General features: G+C 48.7%; 8 protein-coding genes across 8 annotated transcripts; 3 read left to right on the top strand and 5 right to left on the bottom strand.

Moving 5' to 3' along the window:
- Nucleotides 1-705: 705 nt before the first annotated feature.
- Nucleotides 706-1993, bottom strand: FMAN_10553 (putative DNA repair endonuclease rad2; the record flags this gene model as incomplete). Its single annotated transcript, XM_041823975.1, has 3 exons — nucleotides 706-1227; nucleotides 1278-1844; nucleotides 1895-1993. 3 exons carry the CDS (start codon nucleotides 1991-1993, stop codon nucleotides 706-708), a joined length of 1188 nt encoding a protein of 395 aa, XP_041689502.1.
- Nucleotides 1994-2968: 975 nt separating this feature from the next.
- On the bottom strand, nucleotides 2969-5119 carry FMAN_10552 (uncharacterized protein; the record flags this gene model as incomplete). Its single annotated transcript, XM_041823976.1, has 2 exons — nucleotides 2969-5003; nucleotides 5064-5119. 2 exons carry the CDS (start codon nucleotides 5117-5119, stop codon nucleotides 2969-2971), a joined length of 2091 nt encoding a protein of 696 aa, XP_041689503.1.
- Nucleotides 5120-6769: 1650 nt separating this feature from the next.
- On the bottom strand, nucleotides 6770-7663 carry FMAN_10551 (uncharacterized protein; the record flags this gene model as incomplete). The annotated part of the gene is made up of 2 exons (XM_041823977.1): nucleotides 6770-6784; nucleotides 6839-7663. 2 exons carry the CDS (start codon nucleotides 7661-7663, stop codon nucleotides 6770-6772), a joined length of 840 nt encoding a protein of 279 aa, XP_041689504.1.
- A 5312-nt stretch (nucleotides 7664-12975) lies between these two features.
- On the bottom strand, nucleotides 12976-13943 carry FMAN_10550 (uncharacterized protein; the record flags this gene model as incomplete). Its single annotated transcript, XM_041823979.1, has 4 exons — nucleotides 12976-13123; nucleotides 13208-13283; nucleotides 13339-13571; nucleotides 13621-13943. The coding sequence occupies 4 exons, from the start codon at nucleotides 13941-13943 to the stop codon at nucleotides 12976-12978; spliced, it is 780 nt and encodes a 259-aa protein (XP_041689505.1).
- A 388-nt stretch (nucleotides 13944-14331) lies between these two features.
- On the top strand, nucleotides 14332-15505 carry FMAN_16225 (uncharacterized protein; the record flags this gene model as incomplete). Its single annotated transcript, XM_041823980.1, has 2 exons — nucleotides 14332-14505; nucleotides 14561-15505. The coding sequence occupies 2 exons, from the start codon at nucleotides 14332-14334 to the stop codon at nucleotides 15503-15505; spliced, it is 1119 nt and encodes a 372-aa protein (XP_041689506.1).
- A 197-nt stretch (nucleotides 15506-15702) lies between these two features.
- On the bottom strand, nucleotides 15703-16123 carry FMAN_10549 (uncharacterized protein; the record flags this gene model as incomplete). The annotated part of the gene is made up of 2 exons (XM_041823981.1): nucleotides 15703-15799; nucleotides 15870-16123. 2 exons carry the CDS (start codon nucleotides 16121-16123, stop codon nucleotides 15703-15705), a joined length of 351 nt encoding a protein of 116 aa, XP_041689507.1.
- A 3549-nt stretch (nucleotides 16124-19672) lies between these two features.
- Nucleotides 19673-22241, top strand: FMAN_10548 (uncharacterized protein; the record flags this gene model as incomplete). The annotated part of the gene is made up of 2 exons (XM_041823982.1): nucleotides 19673-19835; nucleotides 19885-22241. The coding sequence occupies 2 exons, from the start codon at nucleotides 19673-19675 to the stop codon at nucleotides 22239-22241; spliced, it is 2520 nt and encodes an 839-aa protein (XP_041689508.1).
- Nucleotides 22242-23293: 1052 nt separating this feature from the next.
- On the top strand, nucleotides 23294-24591 carry FMAN_10547 (putative aspartic proteinase, pepstatin-sensitive; the record flags this gene model as incomplete). Its single annotated transcript, XM_041823983.1, has 3 exons — nucleotides 23294-23392; nucleotides 23453-23609; nucleotides 23657-24591. The coding sequence occupies 3 exons, from the start codon at nucleotides 23294-23296 to the stop codon at nucleotides 24589-24591; spliced, it is 1191 nt and encodes a 396-aa protein (XP_041689509.1).
- Between the last annotated feature and the right edge of the window lie 921 nt (nucleotides 24592-25512).

Raw genomic sequence — 25512 nt, forward strand, 5'->3', positions numbered from 1 at the left:
ATTGCCAAATATGGCGTCCGAGGTAAATGCAGATGCTCACAACTCGCCAACCTTACAAGGGGACAAACCCCCACGGGGAACGGACAATCCATCTGAAAAGAGCATGCGGAGAAGACCTTTTGATGCATTTTACTTACATACATGTGTTGGAAATTCCTCTAATTTGGCTGGCTGGGCTCAAAGTCCGAATATGACCCCAGTAGCATCTTGGTTCGGTGATATATCTACATCAGATCACCATCTGCCGCCTGAGAATGCAACGAGTCTCCGAACTCGACGAACCATCCGAACAACTGGGCTTCTTCACTGAGACTCTTGAGACCCTCTATTCATGTTTATGTAAGCCACTGAATATGCACAACGATACATGTATGCAACGAACTCTGTCCATGTTCCTTGTAAACCTTTTGTAGGAGAGGTGAGAGAAGATGTCAATCTTGAGTAACAGAAATGTTCAAGTCAATTTAGCATAACCTAAGGAGTTCTATTACTCCCCTGCTTCAGGGCTTTCCCCTTGAGGCCGTTCGTTGATGCGGACTCTAGATTATTTCTATCAAAATCGTCGTAGTGCTTTCAATGCCCACCTGATAAAGCCTCCAGGTGGTATATACCACTCCACAACGCCAAAAACTCCGTTCCCGATCCCAGCATGTGGCTAGCCCTTTTCCATATCCGATCCTTGTCTCACTGCAATGCCATGTATCCTCACTTGGTACCTCGAGGCTTTGCTTTAGAAGCTGCCTTGTCCTTTTTCTCCTGCTTGGCCTTCTTTCGCTTCTCTTCATTCTTCTCATCCAGCTTTCGCTTGTGTGCTGCCTTCTCAGCATCAGTCTTGGGAACTGGTTTAAAAAAACCCTCAAGTCGAGCTTGTTGAGAGCTCTTGAGATTCTTCTCCAGTCGGGCACCTCCACTGCGGACGCGATCCTCCGAGAAACCCTTCTCCGTGACGAGAAACTGAACAAGGCCTTCTATGTCGGGCTTCTCCCATTTGAAATCGCAGTCAGGGTGGTCGGCTTGTCGCACATCAGGCTCGAAAAATAGATCCCGAGCATCCTTATAGGGCCAGTCCTCAGGAATGGTATACTTCTTCTTGGGATCTTTCTCAATCGCCTCAACAACTTTCTCCAATGAACCATGCTCACGGATCAGCTTCAGGGCAGTGCTGGGGCCGACTTTGGGAATTGGGTCAAGGTAATCGCAGCCGAGCAGGATACAAAGATCCACAAACTATACGATGTTAGTCCAATGTATCAACCAATCTGGGTGTCGCAACATACCTGCTTCCTCTCCATGTTAAGGCCCTCGAGGACCTTCTCCAGGTGAATCTCCTGAATAGGCTCTTTGCGCTGTTCGCTGAAGGTAAGATGGCGCAGCAAAATGGGTGCGTTGAAGCAAAGAGTGTCCATATCTTCACTGGCGGCCGCATACACCTTGCCAGCCTGTGCCAAGACAGCACACTGGGCCTCAGCCTCAGTAGGTGCAATGATGTAAGGAATGCCCATGAGCTTCAATAGTCGCTGGCATTCGGCATTGTGCTCTCGGGTGACACGAACAGTTCGCCGCGAGAATTTCTCGATGTCTTCAGCTGTACCAGTCTCCTTAGCCTCCTCAAGGCCTTCGGTAGCTTCCTGCTTGCGTTGGAAACGCTTGGCCAACTCGCCAGACTTGAGTTTGGGCGGTGCACCATCGAAAACGTAGAGGGGCTTGATTCCGTTGTCTACCACGCGCAGAGTACGGTAGAACATGCCCATGAGATGCGATGTTGTCTCGCCGCTCTCGTTCATGAGCTGTTGGCCTTCGGATCGTACGGCGATGAGGAAACTGTAGATACTCATTGAAGCATCCTAATATCATAAGTAATTACTCTTCGTATTGAATATCGTAGTGAGCTTACAATGGCGACCTTGCGGCCGAACTGGTTCTTGATCTCACCCTCCTTGATCGAATCTGGAGCTTCCTCCTTGATGATCGAAAAGAGTTGCTTAATACCCATCTTTGCACTTATCCTCTAGTACTCTAGGGTTGGGTTGGTGAAGTAAGATTCGAAATGAAGCCGAGATCCAAGTGACAAGAAGAAAAGCGAGAATACTTAATCAATGAGAAAAAAAAAAAGAGATGGAGGCGCAAACGAAACGTGAAAGAAGAAGGGACTTTACGCGTGTGGGACGTCATGACGCGCCTGTCGCGACGGAAACTACAGGGATCTTAATTGACCCCACAACGCGATTGGACTAATACATCAAGCTTCAGAGCTGCCTGAAGCTTCACTGTAACATTATGTGATAAATGAACAAAGAGACTTTGTAATTAATGTGACTATCATCATGTTGGATGTGGAAAAGGCCATTGTTTCAGATGCTGTTGGTGTTCTGTTCTTCCAATGTTCCTAGTTAATTCAATGGATTCTCTAGGTGTCCATAACTACACCCAGCCCTGTTTGGGACTACCGCTTTGTCACAATAGATGATATGTCGAGGGCAGAGACAAATGTATCGACGTTCAAATCTCCAGCTTAGGTTATCACATTCCCCACTGTCCTCAGGAATTCTACATTGTCCTCAAGGCAAGCCTCAAGTACTCCGAAGAACCCATCAGGCAGCAGATAGCAGGATGCATCCTGAAAGCTAGAATAGTGCTCAAGGCACTGAACCTCTTCCAACCCTCCTCTGAATCGTCGACCAAGCACAAAAGTACTTTATGTTGATATACCGCTCGGAATACAGAGCAGTCAAGGATGGGTCTCTCCTTGCGCTCCACCTGGCCGTGCGGAACATGTCACGTAGAAAAGGATCTGGTTTCACATGTTCACATCTTGTCAAGCGTTTGTCATGTAAGATGAGCAAAGGGGCACCTCGTATGTCGTGGGGGTTATCGTAAAAATCGTCCCCGGCATCTACATTATATCGTTCTCGACATCTACTCGCAAAGGTCAGTCCCTCGATCTCAACTATACATCCATGAGACAGCCTCATGTCCTTCTTTGGCCATCCATGTTGTCCAGTGTCTTGTCGATCTCCATGATATCCAACATCTCAAACTCCACGTTCCGTCTCGTAAAGTCTTGCGTATCGTCTGCTGCTGCTTCGAGTGTGTCCATAAAGTCAAAGCCGACGGTTCGGCGCGGTGGCTGCAGAGTAGTGTCTGCGTCTTCATCGTAGTTTCCAGAGGCAGATCGAAGTCGTAAGGTACCCGGCTTGACAGTGCTCAGGTTGAACAAAGACTTGGCTGGTCGGTTGTCCCTGCCGTGCACGATGATAGCGTCTGACTTATCTCCCTTTGAAAACAAGCGTCGTTTTCGTGAGTTTGCAACGGCACCCACAATCTTGCCGGGTCCGCCCTCTCCTTCTCGAACAACAACAATCCTGGACTCGCCGAGAACAATAACATCGGCAGGGAGGCCACCATCTTGTGCAATAATACTGTGATCAGGCTCTATCAATAGACCAACTCCGCAACATCTCTCACCCAGCAGGCCAGTTGCCAAATCCATGAGCTTGATCATCTTGACCGGTTGGGCTCCGCTGAAAATATCTCCACCTGTTCCAGCAGCCCTTCGGAGTTGAGAATCCCAGAAGCGTGTGACTCCAGGGATGACGCATACATGCTCGAGACCACCGATCCACAGAACCACGGTCTCATCTTGAATGGCACTACCACTTGATGGCAGAGACAACACTTTGATGCCACCTCGGATAGTGGCCAGGCGGTCAAGTGTGATAGCAGAGCTCAGGGATGCAGTAGCCTGTCGTCGAGTGTGCGGTGTCATAGGGGCGAAGTCTCCAGTGCTGTGCTCCTTGTTCTGGGTTGTCACACTCCTAAGTGAGCTTGTCCCCTCCACGTAGCCAGAAACGCTGAAGGTCGTCAAGGCGGCTCCCTTGACTCCAGGCTGCAGTTTATTTGAGAGAACCGCGCCTGGTGCAGTAGGACTGGCGCCATCAACGTCCCAGATACCCCACACGCCATCAGCAAGAAGGACTAATATGGCGCGACCGTGTACTATCCAAGCAGCGTCGATAATTGGTTTCCTTGTCGATGAAGGGCGAGAAAAGGGCTGATACATGGAGAGAAGCCACGAGCCCTGGAGAGGGAAAGGCCCTGTGGCATCTGTGGCGGTGAAAGAGGGTCGCGCAAAGTCGTAGACCCGAACGCCCTGCAGGGCTGAGACAGCAAGCAGCTGTGTCGTATGTGTAGAGTTGAAGGATATGCTTGTCAGAGGGTTGGGCAAATACTCGGTCTGGAAAGACTCGACAGGACTGGCAGGTTTATCACTAGCATCTAGCGGTACATCCCATAACCGGAGTACACCAGAAGCCTCTCTGCAGTGCGAGGCAACAACGGCCCTGGGTTTTGTACCAGGCCGCTCTGTGACAGTGGGCATGATGAGGTTGATGGCAATGCCCTCGCTGTGTCTGTTCTGGCCACCAAGCAGGATGAGCGACTCTCCCCAGGCTCCGGATCCAGCCTCGCCTGCCAGCAGATCGCTCCTGAGCTCTGATCTTGCCTTGCTCTCTGGTGATGGGGGGGTAAGAGGAAGTGTAATGACGTAGATGTCGTTGGTTACGCAAGACACAGCGAATACCATCTTTTCCGTCAGGACTTTAGCACCTCCCCATGCAGCATCATGTGCTGGTGTTGGGGTCATGGGCATGACCGCAACTTTCAAGACCGCTGTTCCAAGCGCCAGGTCCAGTGTCTGGACGATCTCCGGAAAGGGAGTATCCTCAAGCTCATCTTCAAACTGCGGTTTGTCTTCGTAATGAGATGCTGTCTTGGACTTGGCTGGTGGTTCGTCGTCGTCCGAGTCGATAATCATAATGGAGTCGTCTGTGTTTCCATTCTGCTTTTCGGGTTTAGGCGGGGCCTTCTTCGCAGCCTTGAATCGCTTGCCTCCTCGCCATGCGATCGTCACACCGTTTTCGTGACCGTATATGAGGATGGTCGCTCCTTGTGGAGAGTAAACTGGATAGGTTTGAACATCGTTTACCCGTCGCGAAAGGTTATATCTATAAAAATGAGAAGGCGTTCTTCGAGCCGAATATCGTTCGAAAACGAGGTTCACCTACGTGAATTGTGTGTTTTGCGCCGTGCGACGAATTCGAGGAGCTGGGATGGAGCTCATGTTGAGTTTGAGCTCGGGCAGTAAGCCCTGTAAGGACTGATGTTTGTTCTTGTCTGTAGGTTTATGGGTGAATATTCGGGAATTTGGATCGGTTCTCGTTGTGTATGCAGTGTGCGAATTGTTTCGTTTGTTTGCCGTTAGTTGATGTTTGCAGGCTGGGAACTTTTCCAACGCGACAAGCATCGCGCCAAGCTCGAGCTTCCATGGTCACGTGGTATCCCCTCTGAGCTTACTCGCCCGAGACCTAGCTACCTACCCTAAGCAGACTTTGATGGCCTTCAAGTTTGACCCTCATATTGTCGCTTTCGGTCAGTTTTTTGGCTATCCTTTTTACCATGGCAGAGGCTATTTGTTTTAAAGCGAGAGTAATTTCCGGCTGTTTCTTAGAGATCATGCTGTCCTCTCATACCTCTCATTCACCTATGTCAGCTTCCATGAGTGGAACGTATCAATTAGCACAGATAACAACCTAGGATGCTCAACACGGCACTGCAACATTAATCGCAACACAAATAAAGACCTTTGAGGTATCATATCAGTCTGTAGCACCTTACCCGAATACCTGCAAAATTTCAGATCGGGCATCGGGACTGAACCCAACTGGACGGGTATCTCTTTGAGTATATGCATCGTGAAGACGAAGTGTCCTACAAGTGAGGCAATCGGTGAGGAAATTACCTAAGGTATCTTCCAAGCTACATGGCCCGTCGAGAGCTGGTACCAATACAAAACCACATTCACCACTATCACACAATGCATACAAATGGCGCCCAACAGCTTGCACAGGGTATATATATAAGCCTAAAACAGCAGCTTACCTCAGCAGTGATATCAAGGGAAAGACTCAGTCAATGAACCAGCATCTTAAGTCCTACGTAGTAGTATGACTATGCACAACCCTACATACAGGCGACACCATGACCACCACGATCATCGGTCAATGATAGGGAAAAGATAACGGTGAAGTAAAAAAGTAAATAAAGCGACGATACGATATCCCGCACTATCCGCCAACCTCCCAATCGTGATACCCCCCCCACGAGGTTGGCACATCTCCCACGTTCCATTGTATCTACTTGACAACTCGCTCCATCGCACCCTGACCAATATCCCGAGAGGACTTCTCGCCCCCTTATTTTTAGATCTGACCCTGCCCTACTCAACAAACAGAGGGAGAATTTGTACACAGGAGACATAGGACTCCCAGTCATGAAGAAAAGAAAACAGACGTGCCGATTACACGCGGGTATGATTGCCGCTTAAATACCCTTACACGAAGACGACATCCATAGTGAAACGGATCCAGGGAAAGATGGCATCTAAAAAGGGCACTTGCGACATTATTCCCATATTCTCCAGTCGTTTCGTCAAAGGCCTAGTTGTGAAAAAGGAGACAATGAGTGGATGGCGCAGGTGAAGCCGGTGTGCCGTGGAGCGTGATTGATCAAATCCAGTCGTAATTCCGCAGACGCAAACAGTAGAAGAAATGTCTAGTCCTACGCCCAGAAAAGAGTCAAACGCCGCCAGATCGTCGGGAGTGATTGATTGGCAAATACACATGAGCTATCATACCGAAAACGCCCTAAATGCCGATGGTGAAATAATGGGTGAAAAGTAATTGATATTGAAGATCCTAGACTCGAGATTCGCTCAAGCGTTGGTGACCTAATCTCAAGTCAGTGAAACGTGTATGCATCCCAACACACACTATTAACTTACCCGTAGGATTCTTCGAGAATAATCTTGATTATCAGCGATGCTACCATCACTGAGTCGTCGGTGAGCCATGACGGGATCCAGGCGGGAATCGGTCATGGAGATGCTGCCACTGCTGCCAGGTGGCTTAGAGCCATTGATAAAAGCGTTTACGGCGGCGTTTCGGCGGTGCTCCTCCTCGATCTCAGCGTTGCGTCGGCGGCGGACAAAGAAAATGGCACCACCTCCAATGGCAGCAACAACGGCCACGCCCACAACGACACCAGCAGCAATGGCGGCCACGTTGGGGCCACTCTTCTTCTCATCGGAAGCCGCTTCCGAAGTAGTAGCGGCATCCTTACTTTCTGTTGGGGCAGTAGATTCCTCGGCAGCAGTGCTTTCATTGCTTTCAGTGGCTTTAGTGGACGAAGGAGCAGCACTTGTGGTAGATTCTTCCGGTTTATAGCTATCAGGTGCTAATTCGAGGCCTGTATTGAAAACCGAATAGTATGTCCTGAGAGCACCGCATGCCTCCTTAGGATAAGCAGGACACGGCCAGTTGCATTTATCGTCGTCGACCAGGTCGTCATCTGGAGGGTAGAGCATACCGCAATAGCACTTCGACCCTTGTAGTGCGAACGCGTTGTACTTCTTCTTGCATAGGTTGAAACAATAACCACTTGATGTATCGGTGCCCGAAAATGCCTGTGTCATGTTACCCACAGACTTGAAGCACCCTTGACGAGTCTGCTGGTTCAAGACGGGAGTCTGCGCAGGCTGTTGCAGGTCTGCAGCGAATACAAGGCTGGCACCCGCCATGGCCATTGCCACAAGTCCTGAAGTCTTCATGGTGAATATGTGTGAAGAGAGTTTTGAGCGAATGTGTAGCAGTAGTGTACGAGTATCGTATACTGATCGTTGATAAGAACCCCCAGTGAGATGGATATGGATCGAGAGAAGTCGGATGTGATGAGCATGTGAAAGGGGCCAAATATTCCACTATCTGGCAGCACTTGTTCCTTGTCGTCGATGATAGCGAACAGACTATTAACCCTTTGCAGTATTTGCACAAAAGCCGTTGATGGTCGATGGCTTGATCCAGCAGTGCCGTCGGGTGGCGAATAGATGACGGTGATAAGAGAGGCCAGAGGTATCGATCGCACGTGTCGTAGTAGAGGAGATGAGGAGAGGCGAGGCAAATGAAGAAAGAAGATCAAGATGCCTTGAACAAGGAAAATAACTCGACGATGAAAAGAGACCACCGCGATACTAATCACGATACGCTTCAAAGTCAAACAGAAGAAAGAACAAACGCTTTGAAAGTGTGGGGGGAAATGAAAGAGGGACTGGAACGAGCGAGCGGCCAGAGGTAGTGGCTTGTTTTTGTTGAAAGAGGAGATGGAGTGTAATGGACAGGAGATGGAAGGTAAAGCGAAGCGAAGCGAGTCAGAGGGGACAGGAAAGGGAAAGGGACAAGATGCTCAGCGAAGGGGAGATCCAGAGCCAAAAGCCAAGCAAGACCAGGACCCTCAGCGCACCAGCCAGTAATTGCACGAGCTGGCGAGACAAAGGACCAGGGGGTGCAGGGGCATTTGCAATTTAGTGGAGACACTGTCAGGGATTTAGCAGGGAACCGGCCACCATTTTGGGATCATCTTCTGGTAGCAGGTGGATAAACTGGGAAGGCCTGGCTTCTCCTTTTGCACAAAATCATGCATAGCATAAGCTCAAATCTTGACGGAAAACCCGCTATCAACCACTAAACCACCCGATGTTGAATACGGCCGTTAGTCCAACAACTAACGGCGCAATTTTTGCCCGTTTTGTGCAGTCTCGGTCAGTTGCACAAACCTTGAATAATATAGTGCACATTGTCGCCACACTAACCGCATTTTGATTACACACACGGACCTGTCCCTTCCTTTGAGACCTGAGTTACACGACACAAACTCGAAACCACACCATCACGGAAACATCTTCCAACTTCGACGGAAGATGCACAGATTCAGATAAAACCGCAGTGAGACCAGAGGATGACAACTATGGTTATTTTGTGACCTGGCGCGAAGCGTCAACCACGGAGTATCGAGTTGCAAGATTCGGAGGAACAGAGGTCATCAGCCACCATCAACACACTCGATCGTGAGCATGAGCGACTTTATCAAGCTCGGCCCCTTCGAAGAAGAAAAGTCTTTGATTTCATTCATGCCTCGTTCCTGAGCACCATCTCGGTACGTTATTGCTCGCACGAAAGTCCAGTTTCTCAAACCCCACCACTCCTTCCAACCTTCTCCTGGATTTCATCAAATTCAACCCCCTGAACAATTACACGCCCCTGCGACGTTGCACTCCGGGCATATACCAGGGGACAACCAGAGGCGCTGCGACCGCTACGACCGCTGAACCCGCCCGCGGACAAGCCACATCATCCAATCCAATGCCTGGGTTTTAACCTGAGATATGGAATGTGCTACCACCATTGGAACACGCGTTTTATGATAATTTCTATTTTATTTTTAAAAGAGAGCTTGACACCGGCTCCGAATCCATGAGGGACCTATCGCTCTCGATTCTGGACCGCACCGTCAGTGAACATCGACGGCTTAAACATCCATGGCCGCGAACTTTTGGCGTTTGATTTGCATTATCGGCTTTTCAAACAGGTGCAAACCCTACTCCCGTATGGTTCACGCAATTTGTGGATGATATTCAGGAACGGCATAGTCCAGTACGTATCTCACCCTCCATCTTCCTAAAATGGACTTTATACCGCAGATCTTGGCCATGCTCGGCTTACTTTTGAGGCACCATGGCTGTTCAAGAATTTACCCATTTTAACCACGGCACTTATTACTCACACATTTTCCATTGAAATGGTAACGCCAACTGTTTGTTGAGGACGCCATCTCGAAACCCATGAACAACACTATGAGGGACTTGTTCATTCTACCTGTCCTGCCAAGAAACAGACTACGCTCATCGATGCTAGACAGGCTTCTAGCGATTGAGTTGATCGAAGCTGACAACAATCCACCTCTAAGTGGGGGGCTTCCAACATTCATTTGCATGTCAATGCACCTTGGTATTTGGTCTGGAAGCTTTCATAAGTCTAATCACATTTTATGCAAAATCTGTCCAAGTATTGTGCGCTTCCTGAGTGGGTTAACTCACTGTCCACAGGAGGTGCGCGTCAGCTAATTACCTGTGGTCACCACCGTATCGGTCCACGTGTCTCGTGAGGCTTGTTGCTGAACTTTGACGGTCCAGTCAGAATACGACCTGCAAGTTATTCCTGGAAGGCGCTTAATAGACCTACTCCGTATACTACGGTGCGATCGAGTGATGGGAGCTCCAAATCAGTGAATAGCTTCTCTCAAAATAACAGATCACAGATAAGTCAGCGGTCATTTCGGTGCATCAAAGTCCCCACCATAACAGGCAGAGTCGAGAGCAAGGCATGATGGCTTCAAGGCAGTTGATATGCTTGACTTGAGTCAATGGATATCGCATACAGCGACTATCTTCTTTCGACTAGCGGACTTGTGTCATTGGACCTGCATTAATACGATCGTGACTTGCCTCGCCCAACCAACAATAACCAGTGTCTCGGTATCTGGTCCTGCACAGTCTAATGGAAAACCTACAAGGATGAATCCAAGCCGTCACATCTAAGTATATTCGTTGCGGTATTTTGAACCATTGAGAAACGGAACGAATATGATTCTCACTGCAAGCATTGCGACAGGAGAAATCAGCGGCTACCGATTGAAACAGCAAATGGAGACGGCGTCTGCTACCACTCGATATAGCCAAGCCGTCGAAGCGAAACCGAAGATTTGTTGACTAGCTTCTGTAAGCTGAAACCAAGAATAACTTAGGTACTATTGTGTGGAAAGAATGAACCAGACGCTGCCACAGAAGAGAAAATTTGCAACCTCGGAGTCTCGAATGTAAATCGAACTTGTTCAAAAAGACACTTTCAGCTGAATTGATCACAACTCCACCGATTTTGAGTTGTTTGTTCAGCCCACGGACCATGCAAGCTTGGATTATGCCAACTTAGAAAAATACACAATTCCTATTTTGTGCAGCCTTCCGATAAGGTTATCCACGCATTTCTGGGTTGGTTCCTACATCACATACTACGGTTATGGACTTGCCCCTTTTGTCGACGTTCATATTAAAAGCCTCTCTCTTCCATCCGGTCTGCCCTTGGCCAAATGTCACCTGTGGGTCATATCAACCTCCTTCATAAAAGGGCCGCGAAGCAATTCGCAACACGATTTGCTCCTAGAGTTCCGAGATTGATACGTACTAGAACACCAATGCACGAGATCGATGATGAAAGTCTGAAACTCATCGAGGCAGCGAATGGAATAGCCAAGTCGCAAGAATGGCGGCATTCGACTCTGCTCCGGCTATGAAAAGAAAGCATAACAATTAACGCGATTAATAAAGCATGGAACATGGCAGCGGGTCGATTCGCCAAGCAGCCCCTAACTTACTGTATCATACGTAGCTCCAAACAGGCTTCAGGGCTCTTCTGGCAAGGCAGACTCTGGCTTTGCCAGCAAGAGGCGTTCAAGCCCCTCTCTGATCTCGGCATGCATCTCTGATGAACAGGCTTGTCCCTAGCCCGTCATCCATCTCCATGGCGGCCAAGAGATGTGTCGACCCTCCGTTGCATCGAGGATACTCGATGCTAAAACCCCGTGGAGATTGATTTAAACCAAGGGACCCGTGGATAATCATCTTGGATAATCGCTGGCATGGCATTCTTGACGATGCAACTTCAACGCTTGGCGTTCTGCTTTGATGCTCCACGCTCAATATTCCAAGCCGGAAGATAGGATTGTTCCAGCCGGTCGGGACTGTCGGCTTTTGCAGGCGACATTGAGCGTAATAAGTCCGTCCTGTCTCGAGCAAAACGAAATGCAGTCGCATTGACGACTAGATTGACCGTTTGACACAGTGAAGCTTATGTCATGGTCACAAACGTTATGGCCTCTTTATATGGGAATGCTGAATCTCAAGTGATTGGGCTGCAGTCTTTTTAGACATTGAGGCGTTAACTAACTAGGTACTGGGCTCAACATGGCTTTCGTTCCGAACCATCCGCCAAGACCGTTTTTGTGCCTCGTCGGATGTTTTCTGGTCTTTTATTTGGAAGAGAAGACATACCAAGTCCCATCCATTGCCGCCGATTTTTCGTCTGCTAGTTTCGAATAGAGAACATAGGCACAAACGCGGACATATGACTTCGGAGTATCTGTATAAATCGATATATATATGTTTGAGAACTACGAAGTATCTGATACGGAAACGACCTGCGCTAGGGTTAGTGAGGCCAACGCAAATTGTCCCTTTCCGCCACCAGCATACCCATATATGCATCTTTACATGCGGCTTGCATTATTACACGACATGGAAGATATAACCTCACAATAACCCCCCCTTTTCCTGCATAAGTCTATGTATCAATAATCAAGCTGCGTATTTGTCACCGTTCGCTGGTATGCGGCCCGTTGATCCCCAGTCTTATATCCAGCCTGGAGAATGGGAGATTGTCTGATAAGTCTTGGGGGGCTATTTTTGGAAGATTCAATCTTAAAAACTCATCAGCTATTGGTGGCCGCTTTCACCTCCCTCAATCGACTTTCCAATTTCGTGTCTCTGCCTGCACGCGATTGTGATAATGGAGATTGAGTTGACAACTGCGCCGCGACCATGACCAAGAATCAGAAATATTCTTCCAAGTCCATCCATTTCCAGCCTTTCGTAGCATCATGGTTTGTTCTTGGGAAGACGGGATATCTCTGGGCTTTGCCAGCAATGCAACGCAATACAAGGACACCCTCAGCCCGTTCTATCTCCCTGCCCTGCATTATTTGTCTGGTGGCGGTGGAAACACGAGCTCCGTCATACCAGTCGGTGACAAGTGTCAGAGACACTGTGTCTCATTGCCCTGTGGAGTCTTGGCACGATTTCGTGATATCGAGATGATACATACTCCGTACAAGACTATCGATTCTGTGGATTTCAATTTTCTACAGCCAATTCTCCCTAATCGTCATATTCACTTCACATTCACTTCATTTAGTCTCATGCTTTCCTCTGCTCCTGTGTATATCAACCAACCCGATGCTCATTCTGGCATAACGCTATGTCATTTCAGCTTCCCTCTCAATAAGGAGGCCATTGCCAACCGGTCCTTGTTTCAAGGGAGCTGACCTGACTTCCGCTTGAGCATGTTTCTGTAGCATGGGTTTCGAATCGGCCTGTGGCCTCAGACTCTTCCTTTTGCGTTGTCTGCAGCACCCAAAGATTCTAGACAAGCGTCAGACTCGTGCGTGTTTCCGGTCAGTCATAGGAAACAATGGCTTAAACACTCACGCAAAAAATATCAACATCAGCCCACCAGCAAGCCCCGAGCCCACCCCGGCGCCTATCCTTTGTCGCGAGCTCAAGTCTGCTTTGCGGTTAACAAGAACACCGAGAGAGTCTCTATCAAGTGATGCACTGACCAGACTCGGTCCCGAGGTTTGGTCCACCGGCGTCCGTTGGTTGAGGACCTCCTCCGTCTGTTCTTGAGGGCTCAATTGTTGGTTCCGCAGTAAAGGTTAACGGATTGCTAGAAGATGCATCTCTAGTCTCTGTAACGACCGTCACTGTCGTCCTTGCCGTGGCACAGAAATATGCTTCTGCTGAGAGTTGTGGCCATGTGTAGGTTGCACATGCAGAAAGCGAACCATCGGTGCTGTATCTGCTTTAATATAGCCTTCTGAATCCAACATCAGTGAGCCTACCATTGAATGGTATTACTGTTTAGTGCTGTGCCTGACTCAATACATGTCGTGGCGATTGCACATCTCTCATAACCGCAGCATCCAGCATAGGCATTGTCGTGGCCCCATATGAACAAGAATCCGCATGATCTAGACGTGCATTCGATTGCACGATCGAAATCTGGACAAGGTCTCCCATTAGTTGATGGCTTGCACGCAGTGATGACAACCCTACCTCCATCGATGTACCCGCAAGTTTCTGAAGACACAATACTGCTAATTTGTGAAGTGACCAGTGCAGCAAGACTGAAGCCAACGGTGAATAGAACAATGGATCTCGACATACTCAGGACACTAGTATCGTTAGAATGAGCTTCTGTACACTTGGTACGGTTTCCGGCTCTGTTGATGGGTAAGAATGTCTCGAGGCTTGAGCCTTATATGAGACCCGACACTGTACAACGAGGCTCGGCATTCGGTCTGTCCATTTCAAGCCAGTGGCATGAACTATCGAGACTACCTGCGCTGATGAGCCTTTCATTTGTTGCTATTGGACCTTGGCTGCGCCCAGAATACGCCACCTTCAGCCGCAGCTGAGTATTATTGGGGGGCGAGTCTTGATAACATTTGAGACAAAATCGGGCTGAAGTCAGTGAGCGACATTGCTCAGCATTTCGAGATTGAACATCCCAGCGGCATGTTCATCATAATCATCAGCGAGCCTCAGTCAAAATGTCCAGTCTCAGCATCGATTGCTCGCAATGGACAGAACTAAACGATTTCAGCAAATACATTCAGGATCTCGACTCTAAAACACAGTTTAATAAGAGCTTACTAGAGTATTGTAAGAGCGAGATATGTAACGCCATCTACGGCACAGGAAATCCTGACATATCTGGAATTGGGGTCTGTCTCAATGATCCTCCATACATGATGTACTGTAACTGACATTCCGCAACAGGTTGCTGTTGGTTATGTTCTCGAGATCATACTGAGCATACTACTATCTCTTGCAGTCATAATGTCCAAGCGAAGTGGCAAAAATAGCCATGGGCGTGAAGTTGCAAAAGCCGGCCTTGAAGCATTTGTCGACTGTGCTGCATATTTTGCACTGGCGCTACAGCTGGCTACGATCGCTGTACTTGCTCGCAAAGACTATGGTATCAGCACTGCGGACTTGGGCGCTATAGAAGCTCTAATATCCCAATCTGTCGCCGTCGTTAGCATGATGCCGCTTCTGTACCCGGTTGCTCTGTTGGAGCCAGCAGCGAAAAGCAGCGCGAGAGCCAGTATTAAACACAACGCCAGATTACTTCTCCTCAGTGCAACTGTTGCACTGTCGTTCTATCCCTTCTTATCGAGGTGCATTCATGCCTTTGACATAAGCCCCATCGGTGAGGGTAAGGGCTCAGAGGTATCGCCTACAGACTGGAGTGTCGTTGAGGATATGTGCTTTCCCGCAGAGTACAGAAATATTGGGCGATCGACAACTTTCAAATCTCTAAATGGCTTAGAATTGACTGCCTCCTTGATTACATACATCTTCACATTCTGGCTCCTTGCTGGTCTGCCTGGCACATGCTACGACCATGACGAGAAGGCAAAGAATGCCAAAGGAACAGAAGACAAGGCCTCTTGGCGTGAGGGCGTTAACAAGTGGTTCAGTGACAGGCCACTTGTTGCCATCCTTCCTCTTTTTGTGTTTGTTGGACTGACTATACCACTGCTGGTGGCGATCTTCACCCTTAGAAACGTCCAGGAGCAAATGTCGGAGAATATGGGAGAGACTTACGATGGGAATTACTGGGGTTTTGGGCAGATTGTGTCTATCATACTGTTTACCCCTGTTGGAGTCGAAATGGTATATAGATGGAGGTTCGGGGGAGCATATGCACAGGATGACTGAACAGCATTTGGAAGACAGGTGCCTCTGGGGTTCATTCTTTGGATTAAGTGCCAATGAAATCTATTTATTTGCTAAGCCAAATGATCGCTAGCCTTCAGGCCCCGCAAGATGTATCCCGGTGTGTTGTTGCAATCCCTTGCAAAGACCATTTCAAAGCCCCCTGCCTCCGGATGAAGCTGGCTAACTAGGTCAATACCTTAGAGCCTGTTGCACTGCACCTCGTCGACGCCCTTGAGACACTGGGTCGCGAAGTTGGTGCCTTTAGAACCGGAACCGACATATTGGCAGGCACTTCTGTTTCTGTATATTAGCCGACTGTATGTAGCAGAGACTGGACTTCTTGATCATAACATGGGACACGTACCCACTGCTGTAGCCAAAGGTACACCCACAACCATTGCTGCTCTTGGCGGAAACGATGGGCCCCTTGAGGCCAGATTTGTCAACCTTGACCACACGGCCAATGTCTTTGCCTTGGTAGCACTTGGTATGACAGTTGCCCTTGAGGTTTCTCCAGTCGCAGACTTTGAGGTAGCAACCACTATCACATTTGGCGACAGCTAGGTCAGCACCGAGGCCGAGGGAGACGAGGACGGTTGCAAGAGCAGAGAACTTCATGGTGTTTCTTTGAACGGAGTGGTTGAAGTATGAAATGAGGAGTGAGGTGCTTGGTGAACCGAGAAGATTTCTGTGGAAGCAGCACCTCTATTTATACACAGAAGAGAGCTCTCTGAGCTTGTATTTAGTCATAAGGTCCTCACATACTGTGAGTTCGTATGAGTACAATAATCCTGGTCGTTCCATGCAATACAACGATCATGCTTCCCCTGGACTGACATGGCCCAACCAACAAACCGGCGGTTATGGAGTGGAATTGGTCGGTGAAACTCAAGACTCGTTCCTCACACCCGGAAGTCTGATGTGCAGAAACTTACTCGCAAGTCAAGACTCTATACTAAGCTAATGTATATTTGCTCTGAGGTAAACGAAGAAGGAAGGTCGTGAGAACTGCCACACCGCGGCCCCAAAAGTCAGATTTGATCACTTTGAGCATGTGAGACGATTTGTCCAAAGCCTCTCCTACAGCATCAGATTAAGAAGCTGTTCTATCAGGTTCTCGCCGCTGTATTGTGCCCTGCCTGACAAACCCCATATAGAGAAAGTGTGTTGGTTGAAGTCGTGAAGAAACAGCAGGGGTTGTCTGGTGTCAGTAGCTGTACCGAGCGCCCAGGCTAGCCAGGGTAATCATTTTGTCTCTAGCTCAAGCCGTGATTGGCGCAGCATGGTTAAGCTTGCAATGCTTTTCGCTAGTTCCGGAACTCAGCTGCTGTGCTGGCAGCTCTTGGCTGAGGCTCGAAGAGACCCCTGACTCTGCGAGCCGGAAGTCGGCATTCACTGTACCTAAAGAAACGGGGAACGTAACCGACTTGAGGCAAGTATTTGACATTTTGGCTGCAAATGTCTTTGCGAAGTATATAGCTTCGCACAGTTCTGTGAAATCAGAATACTAAGGTGTTTATTAAGACATTAACAATCTCGATTTGAACCGACGACAATCAGTTCTTTGAGCAGGTTGATACTTAACACCTCAGATCCACAACTCTTTTCGGATGGCTTGTTGGTTGAGAGTATGCACGTGCATGGCTCGAAAAGTTAAAATTCGCTGATTTTGAGGTGCTGTTGGTCAAAAGTTCCAGAGAAGGACAACACGTTGATAGCAACTGAGACAACTACGAACTGCGTTGGGATTCATCAAACCAGAAAGATACGTTACAAAACTACGAAACAGAGACAGAGTCAAAGACTTGAGTAGACTTCTATCTTAAGATAGTTTTGCTTGTGGGTCTGGTTGTCGAGTGTCAGAGTTAAGAAGACAGTTACTAGTTGCCATCCTTAAATCAGGCCACCTGCATGTAGGCGAAAGGTGCGGCGGAGTATTTTTGCTCCAGCACTATGAGTTATTTCTAACAACGGTTGACAGCACTCGTTTCCATCGTCATATAACCAGGTCAAAGTGTTGCAGTTGCATCACCCCCAAGTGTCCCGGAGCCAACCACGTCCGACCGTTCCGAGATCTATAACATCACGCATGCGATGATCCTCTAGCCTTCTCTTAATCAAGCAGGCCGAAAAATTGCTCTTCACAAGCTAAGAGACTTCGTATTCAGGATGTATCAAAAGGTTTGAGGGCTGGGATTCGTCTCCCCAACACGTAAGCCCTCGGAGTGACACTTATCACCAGCTCTCATGAGTTATGTAATCTTTATGGTTGAACTCACAGCATGGTAGCATAGTCGGCCATGCAATCGCTGGCTGTTGAATTCGTCTCGATTTGAATGTGTGGTTTCCTCTTGTCTCGTTCCCTGCAAGTTGTAAGTGAAATGATTGGGAGTGCCCTCGGGGGAGCAGGAAAACATCAAACCTTGATCTAGTGTGTCGAGATAAACTTGAGGGATCCTAAGCTTATCCTGGATTTGTACTAGACTCATGTTGAGTTATCTCAGCCTTTTTGCCATTTTGGATCAAGGCCCCGAGTTTTCTTTTCTCCCCTACCTTAGAGTACAACGTAATCAGAAGTGTGTCAACGACTGACGCCGATAACATATTGCGGACCATGAGATCACGCATTGAGAGATAGAGTATACGAAGCAGTCGCTTCGAATAGGAATGTCGTAATATAACTTTAGATGTAGTATTAGCTAGTCACAATCTATGGGTCAAGGTCACCCTCCTCGGGGGGCTACCCTGTATGTAAGCATTTTGTATTCAGTTCGGGAAACAAATCGGCGCATACCACTTGCAAAGGGGTCAGTAATCTTGGCAGTGAACTCTGTACAGAGCTGGCTTGGAGTCATTTGTGCTGCCGCTTTGGAGTGTTTGCAACAAGTTTCTGGCACCTTGAATATTAGAGGTTCTAATCGAGGGTAAAAAGCCTACAGCCCGAGCCTAATTTGGAGGTATATAACCACACTGGTATCTCAAAACTACCTGCATTGACGACGTTGAAAGTCTCAGAAGTTCACATCCTATACCATCCAACGCAGTGACTTGGAGACCAACAGGAGCTTAGACTGAAGGCTCCCTAGATCATACAACATTTGATTAGATCGAAGGTGAGGCATGAGGAGTTTGTATCTGAAGCATCCATTCCACTCAACATTTCATATAAACATCATTGGGAAAGAATTATCGTAGCGATCGCACGGATATGCTAGGTACCTAGTATCTAAAGGTTTACTACACAGAGTGACTATCAGAACATCCAACACGCTTAACCCCCTTCAATTCCTAGTTCAGTACGTAGAAGCAGATAACTAATTGGCGATTTAATTTCTGACAACGGTTGGAAACGCGACAAGTGAGTGGCCATTAACACAACAGCGCCGAGACATCGAGGCCTCTCTTTCACGCGTCTTCATTACCTTGATTGGCTGGGATAAAATGTTTGCAGAAGCTTGGACAGCCCGAGGATGATACGCATAATCTCGATGTGAAATTAATAGGCTGGGGTCATGACTAAAGTAGATGGGGAACTGAGTGAAGGCGATAGAACACTGAGTGAATATTCTGTGCAAATGCTGTCACAGAATATTCATTGAGGTTTTCTTTTTTCTATGAACCTTAACTTAACGTCATTGCAGATTCTTGGTCGCCTCCCGTCTGCATGGGTCGAGTCTACCAAGTTACAACCCTGGAAAAATGACATTGGGCCTGGACCATCTTGGCGCTGGCGTATACACCAGCCTTCCCAATTTTCCCCTTTAGACATTCCTCAACGAGGGGAAGCCCCCCCGACCGATATGAACGGTTTATTGTTAATTTAGTTTAGCTCCCCTAATTAATCAATGCCAACGCCTTTTTCTTAATCAAGATCCCCCCTAACGGAGATATTGCCACAGTATTCCAGACGATCTCGAATACGATAGATATCCCTCCTTTACCGTATCTTTGCTCTCATCTTCTTGTCATGAGACTTTCACTTCGCTTGCACTAATGACAGACGGTAAAAGGTACCACCCCTCCTCTGTCGACGCATGCATCACGCCAGGACATTGAAGCCGCCGTTGGGATTGATACACCGACTATTGCATTGCATGGAAGTCAGGCTAAGAACCGCGTTTGCAACTTGATCTTTGCAATATCACATTAAATCAGAGCGAACAAGCAATGGGCTTCTCAAGAGCGAAAGACGACTCCCCGCGATCTTCAAGGTCGCGGTTCTCTGCCTCTGATGAAGGACCTCTATCGCCGGATAGCTTCTTAGGACACTATCCGTGGCCGAGCACAAGCACTGTAGCTCATAAGCGCTATGAAACGCGTCACGTTCCAAGTAAGACGCCACATCTCTTGACAAGTGTCTAAATATACTGACTTGATAGATGATGCGGACAAGGAAAAGCAGATTGAAGCTTTCTACAACGATCTCATCTGGTTGGATCCCTCATATGCAAAGGATGCGCTCAGAACACAGCAGGGTCCAAGGGCCCCCAAGACCTGTGAATGGATTATGAGTGTGCCAGAAGTTAAGAGCTGGCTTCAACCAGAGTCAGAAAACCAGCAAGTTTTATGGCTTTCTGGGACTCAAGGAAGAGGAAAGTCGACATTGGGTGTCTTTCTCGCCGAAAGGCTCACAAGTAACTTCGCGACTGATCCCACAAAAACCTGTGCGTACTTCTTCTGCGACTCAAATGATTCGCAGAGGAACACGGCTCAGGGTCTTCTACGAGGTCTCCTCACTCAGCTCTTTCAGAACCATCCCCACTTCCTCAGCGACAGAATCCGCAGGAGACATGCGCATCGCGGCTCTCGAGTCTTTGAGAAACCTCAAGCACTGTGGAACTTGCTGGTTGAGGTTGCTTTCAGATCTGACCGTCACATCTTCTGCGTCATTGATGGGTTAGATGAGTGCGACGCGGCCTCTCGAACGATCCTGCTGGAGTTGATGGAGCAGACGTTCCATGGCCCGAAACCAGCTGTGAATCTCAACATTCTCATTTTGAGCCGACCAAGTTCAAAGATTTATGAGTACCTGGGCGAGTTTGTCCACCGAGATCTGGACTCATTCTCCCAGTCGAAGCATGATGTTGAGATCTTCATCAACCAGCGCGTGCGACACATCGCGATCAAGCGAGGATGGTCAGGGACAAGTACCACCCAGGTCAAGCGAGTATTCCAAGCAAAGTCGGAGTACAACTTCCACTGGGTGCGGTTGGCCAGCGAGAGCATCTGCAAGCTTCGTTGTGCCGAGGATGCAATCAAGTTCCTCAAAGGATTACCCAATGGCTCGGAATTGCCCGCCCCCAGCGCATCCACAAACCACAAACGCGACAACCTTGAGCACTTGGGATTTGGTAACACAGATGAAGATAGAGAAAAGCACCATGCGAGACTCAAGTCGCCGTTTGTTAGTGCGATACTCACCGGAAGAGTTGAGATGCTGGCGTTTCTTCTCAAAAAGGGCGAGCCTTTGACGCCTTATACCATTCGAGCAGCAGCAAGATGGGGGTGTCCTGGGATGCTTGAAAAGATCATGACACTTCGAAGAGATGAAATTTCCCGCGATCAAGATCTTTCCTGCTCCGCGGCAGAATGTGCTAGCGCTGAGATGATGGATCTTATTTTCGATCATCCTGATTTCAAATGGAGCGACGCAGCAATGATCGGAGCGATAAGGAATCAACGGCATGGACTCCAAATACTAACGTTACTATTTGAACTCCACGGGGATGACATCGAACTGGACGAGTGGATGATGGAGAGTATTGCGAGCATATGCCACCCCAGGACCATGGATTACTTGCTTACACAGCATGGAACACGGATTGCAATCACACCGGCCGTTGCCGAGAAGGCTATCGAGAACCGTCAGGGTCCAGCCATGCTTAGAGTTCTTCTTAAACACCGGGCACATGAGGGCCTTGTCGATGAGAAGCTCATGACACTGGCTCTTGCCAACACCCGATGCCGACCTGACTTTATGGCCATCTTTCTCGAAATGCCAGCAGCCCAAGTTCGATTCACGAAACAAGTCGTCCTAGCAGCGATAGCTTCACCACAGAAAGACACCGACGACTGGGCCCCCGAAGTTCTCGAGATGCTTCTTGCCAATCGTGCTGCCGACGTTGACGTCGACGAGGAGATTGCCATTGAGACATTACGGGAGCTTGGATTCCCTGGCTTGCAAGTTCTCTTCGAGCACAAAGATGAGAGCGTACGGATCACACAGCCACTCTTGGACGCTGCAGTGGGCGTTTGCTCAGCAAGGGAGTTTGTTGTGTTGGCGGAGAGAGCTGAGGATGAGTTCAAGATCACGCAGGATATGCTTATCAACACGACGTCCAACGCGCGACATGGCGATAGATTGCTGCCAGTGATGTTGAGATATCTCAAGGATTCTCTTACCATCGGACAAGATGCTATTGAAGCATTCTTGAAGGCTGGGCAGATTGGCTTCAAGGGCTTGCTTATCCTCTTACTAAGAGACCGTGGCTGCAGTGTCAACCTTACAAGAGGCGCACTCCGTTCTTGGATCCGAGATGACCAAGTCTGCCGTGGGAGCTTAGCGTTCCTTTTTGTTGCACTTCATTCTGGATGGTGCAAGTTGTCGGATGAGATGACGGGCTCCAGGCTGGAGAGACTGGAGGAACTGATCAAGCATTATGCCGAGTTGGATGATGTGCGGCAAGTATTTGCTGAAGCGATGGAACGTTCCAAGAAGGAGATGCGAGGAGCTTGAGTATTATTGGATGATGTTACTAACGAAGTTATGATGACGACTTTTATGATGGGTCAAGGCTCAACCGGGTGGTTGTAGCTATATATAATAAAGGTTAGGGACAAGGGCATTTATCATAGGGACATTGTTTATTTATATTTAATAAGGGGGAGACAGTTTCTGGTTACAACTTGGTGCAATTCCGCTTACATTTCGTTCTTGTGATTGCCTAGACGGTGAGAATGTATTCGTCTGACGATCAGGCACAAGGCATGATAGAGGATCCGAGCTAAGTTAGAGCTGTGTAACCCCGGAGTGCTAATGCTAAGGTAGTGTTAGTTTCAATGGTGCTACGCTGTAAGTTAAGCTATCAGGAACACTAACATAAATATCTCACCGCAAACGCGTGAGCAGGCCAGGGGGCATCATACGAATACTACGTGCATGCCGCACTCATCATAGATCATCAACCTCTGACGAATCTTCCACGACAACGGCATAAGAGGAAGTGTTCCAGACCCCGGTAAAGAGTAACAGCATGTTTTGTTGTTTGTTCCTGATACGCTTGAACTTGGCGCTGATAAGATGAGACAGGCATGATGCTTAAGGCGGAAAGGCTTGGAGCTGGTTGCCGAGCAGGGAAAGTGGATACAAATGGTGCGTCATTGCCAGACAAGCAAGACCAAGTCACAAGGTCATGAGCAGGGGAGTTCTTCACCAAAAGACTAAAGTCCGGAGGCGTAACTTACGAATCCAGGCAGGTGCGAGGTGCGAGGCCCAGGCCACACCCACCACTAGACTTACCTTAACCGCCGAAACAGGCCGCAAGCACGCGCAATAAGCTTCCCCCAGCCAAGCACAGCTCGGACGGTGCTTTCCTCCGCCTCGCTTGCCTTCTTACCTTTCTCGTCGTTATTAACCAACCATCTTATCTCCTCCAACTCCATCTTGCACCTTGCATCTCAACTCACCATCTGCATCTTCATCTCCATCCCATCGCAGCTCGTAACATTCTTGTCGAGCTCTTCCATCATTCCATTCACTTGGTCGCATTATCGACCCGATTGTCCATCATGAAGGGCGCTCTTCTTACTGCTGCCGCGCTCCTGGGCTCTGCCCAGGCCGGTGTTCACAAGATGAAGCTCAACAAGGTTCCTCTTGCCGACCAGCTCGTATGTTTGATTCCCATGATGATTGCGCGTTCCATCAAAGCTCTCTAACACCATTCACAGGCTACCAACTCCGTTGAGGACCACCTCCAGAGCCTCGGCCAGAAGTACCTCGGTGCCTCCCGCCCCAAGAATGCTGCCGATTACGCTTTCGCTACCAACACCGTCAACGTCGAGGGTGGCCATCCCGTCCCCGTCTCCAACTTCATGAACGCTCAGTGTAAGTACCAATTAAATCGCCAATCCTGCCATCGCTAATCGCCCCAGACTTCTCCGAGATCACCATTGGTACTCCTCCCCAGAGCTTCAAGGTTGTCCTCGACACCGGTAGCTCTAACCTCTGGGTTCCTTCCCAGCAGTGCGGCAGCATCGCCTGCTACCTCCACTCCAAGTACGACTCGTCCGCTTCCTCAACTTACAAGGAGAATGGCACCGAGTTCGAGATCCACTACGGATCTGGCAGTTTGTCTGGTTTCGTCTCCAATGATGTTGTCTCCATCGGCGACCTCGAGATCAAGGACCAGGACTTCGCTGAGGCTACTAAGGAGCCCGGCCTGGCTTTCGCCTTCGGCCGCTTCGACGGTATCCTTGGACTCGGCTACGACCGCATTGCCGTAAATGGCATGGTCCCTCCTTTCTACCAGATGGTCAACCAGAAGCTTCTGGATGAGCCCGTCTTTGCTTTCTACCTTGACAACCAGGACGGCGAGAGCGAGGCTACCTTTGGAGGTATCGACAAGTCCAAGTTCACTGGAGATATCGAGTACATTCCCCTCCGCCGCAAGGCTTATTGGGAGGTTGACCTCGAAGCCATTGCTTTCGGCGATGAGGTTGCTGAGCAGGAGAACACTGGTGCCATCCTTGACACCGGTACCTCCCTGAACGTTCTCCCGAGCGCTCTCGCTGAGCTTCTGAACAAGGAGATTGGCGCTAAGAAGGGCTACAACGGCCAGTATACCATTGAGTGCGACAAGCGCGCTTCTCTTCCTGACATCACCTTCAACCTTGCTGGATCCAACTACAGTCTCCCTGCCACCGACTACATCCTCGAGGTTCAGGGCAGCTGTATCTCTACCTTCCAGGGCATGGACTTCCCCGAGCCTGTGGGACCTCTTGTTATTCTCGGTGACGCTTTCCTGCGACGATACTACTCTGTCTACGACCTCGGCAAGAACGCCGTTGGTCTGGCTCGTGCCAAGTAAGATACTTGCCTATGAAACATTTATGTATGAATTACAGATAGCGAATGGAACACGCAGTATGGACATGGCTTTGGATACTGGCATGGGACTAGTTTGAATTGTATGACAGATCGTGAGCTTGAGGAATCGAGAAGATGGCTTCTCGTACTTGTTGCTCAGTAATATGAATCCTTATTGACTTTTTGGCTATATGCTCTGTTGGTGATTTGGTGGTGCTCATGATATAATGAGATCATAGTTTAGCTTACGGACTGGGGTAAATGGATACTTTGATCATGGCCATGATTGCGCTAGGCCTGCAGCCACTCTGTGGATGTTAATGAGCTGGCTGTTGAGTAACAAAGATCTCGACGTGGACGGCACTTTTCTTCATAAGAATGCTGCTGTCCTGTTTGGAGAGCCATCACCCTAAAGCTAGGCATTGTAGGTATTTCATCCCCTTTAGAATAAAGAAATATCGTAACTTTCGGGTGATCCAAGATGATCATGTTCTGCAGCAATGTTTACACCTTAGACCGTTGAACTTCCAGCTGAGTCACGTGCATGAGATGACTCCTGAGGCTTCACCTTCCGCCAAAAGGGACAGAGTGGGTCCGAAAATTGGCAAGCAACAAGTAAGGGACGAGGTACAAGGTACTTGGCGATCAAGGAGACACATTCTTCCCCCCCCCCAGGCTCAGGCAGAGCGCAAAGCAAAGCAAAGCAAGCAAAGGACAGCCAAAGCTGAGAGAGCCAAAGGCAATCAATCATCCTCCCCCCATTTTTCGACTTGAACTATTGCTTTGAGACGTGTTTGTCGCGTAATTTACGACTCGATTACTTCCTGTTACATCGATTGACTGTACGATTGTGTCGTGGGTTTACTCGATGGAATCGAATCGTTTGCGCTTCTCCAACCGCTGTTGAATCGATACCTACTAA

Source organism: Fusarium mangiferae, assembly GCF_900044065.1.
Source record: "Fusarium mangiferae strain MRC7560 genome assembly, contig: FMAN_scaffold016, whole genome shotgun sequence".
NCBI classification, from domain to species: Eukaryota; Fungi; Ascomycota; class Sordariomycetes; order Hypocreales; family Nectriaceae; genus Fusarium; species Fusarium mangiferae.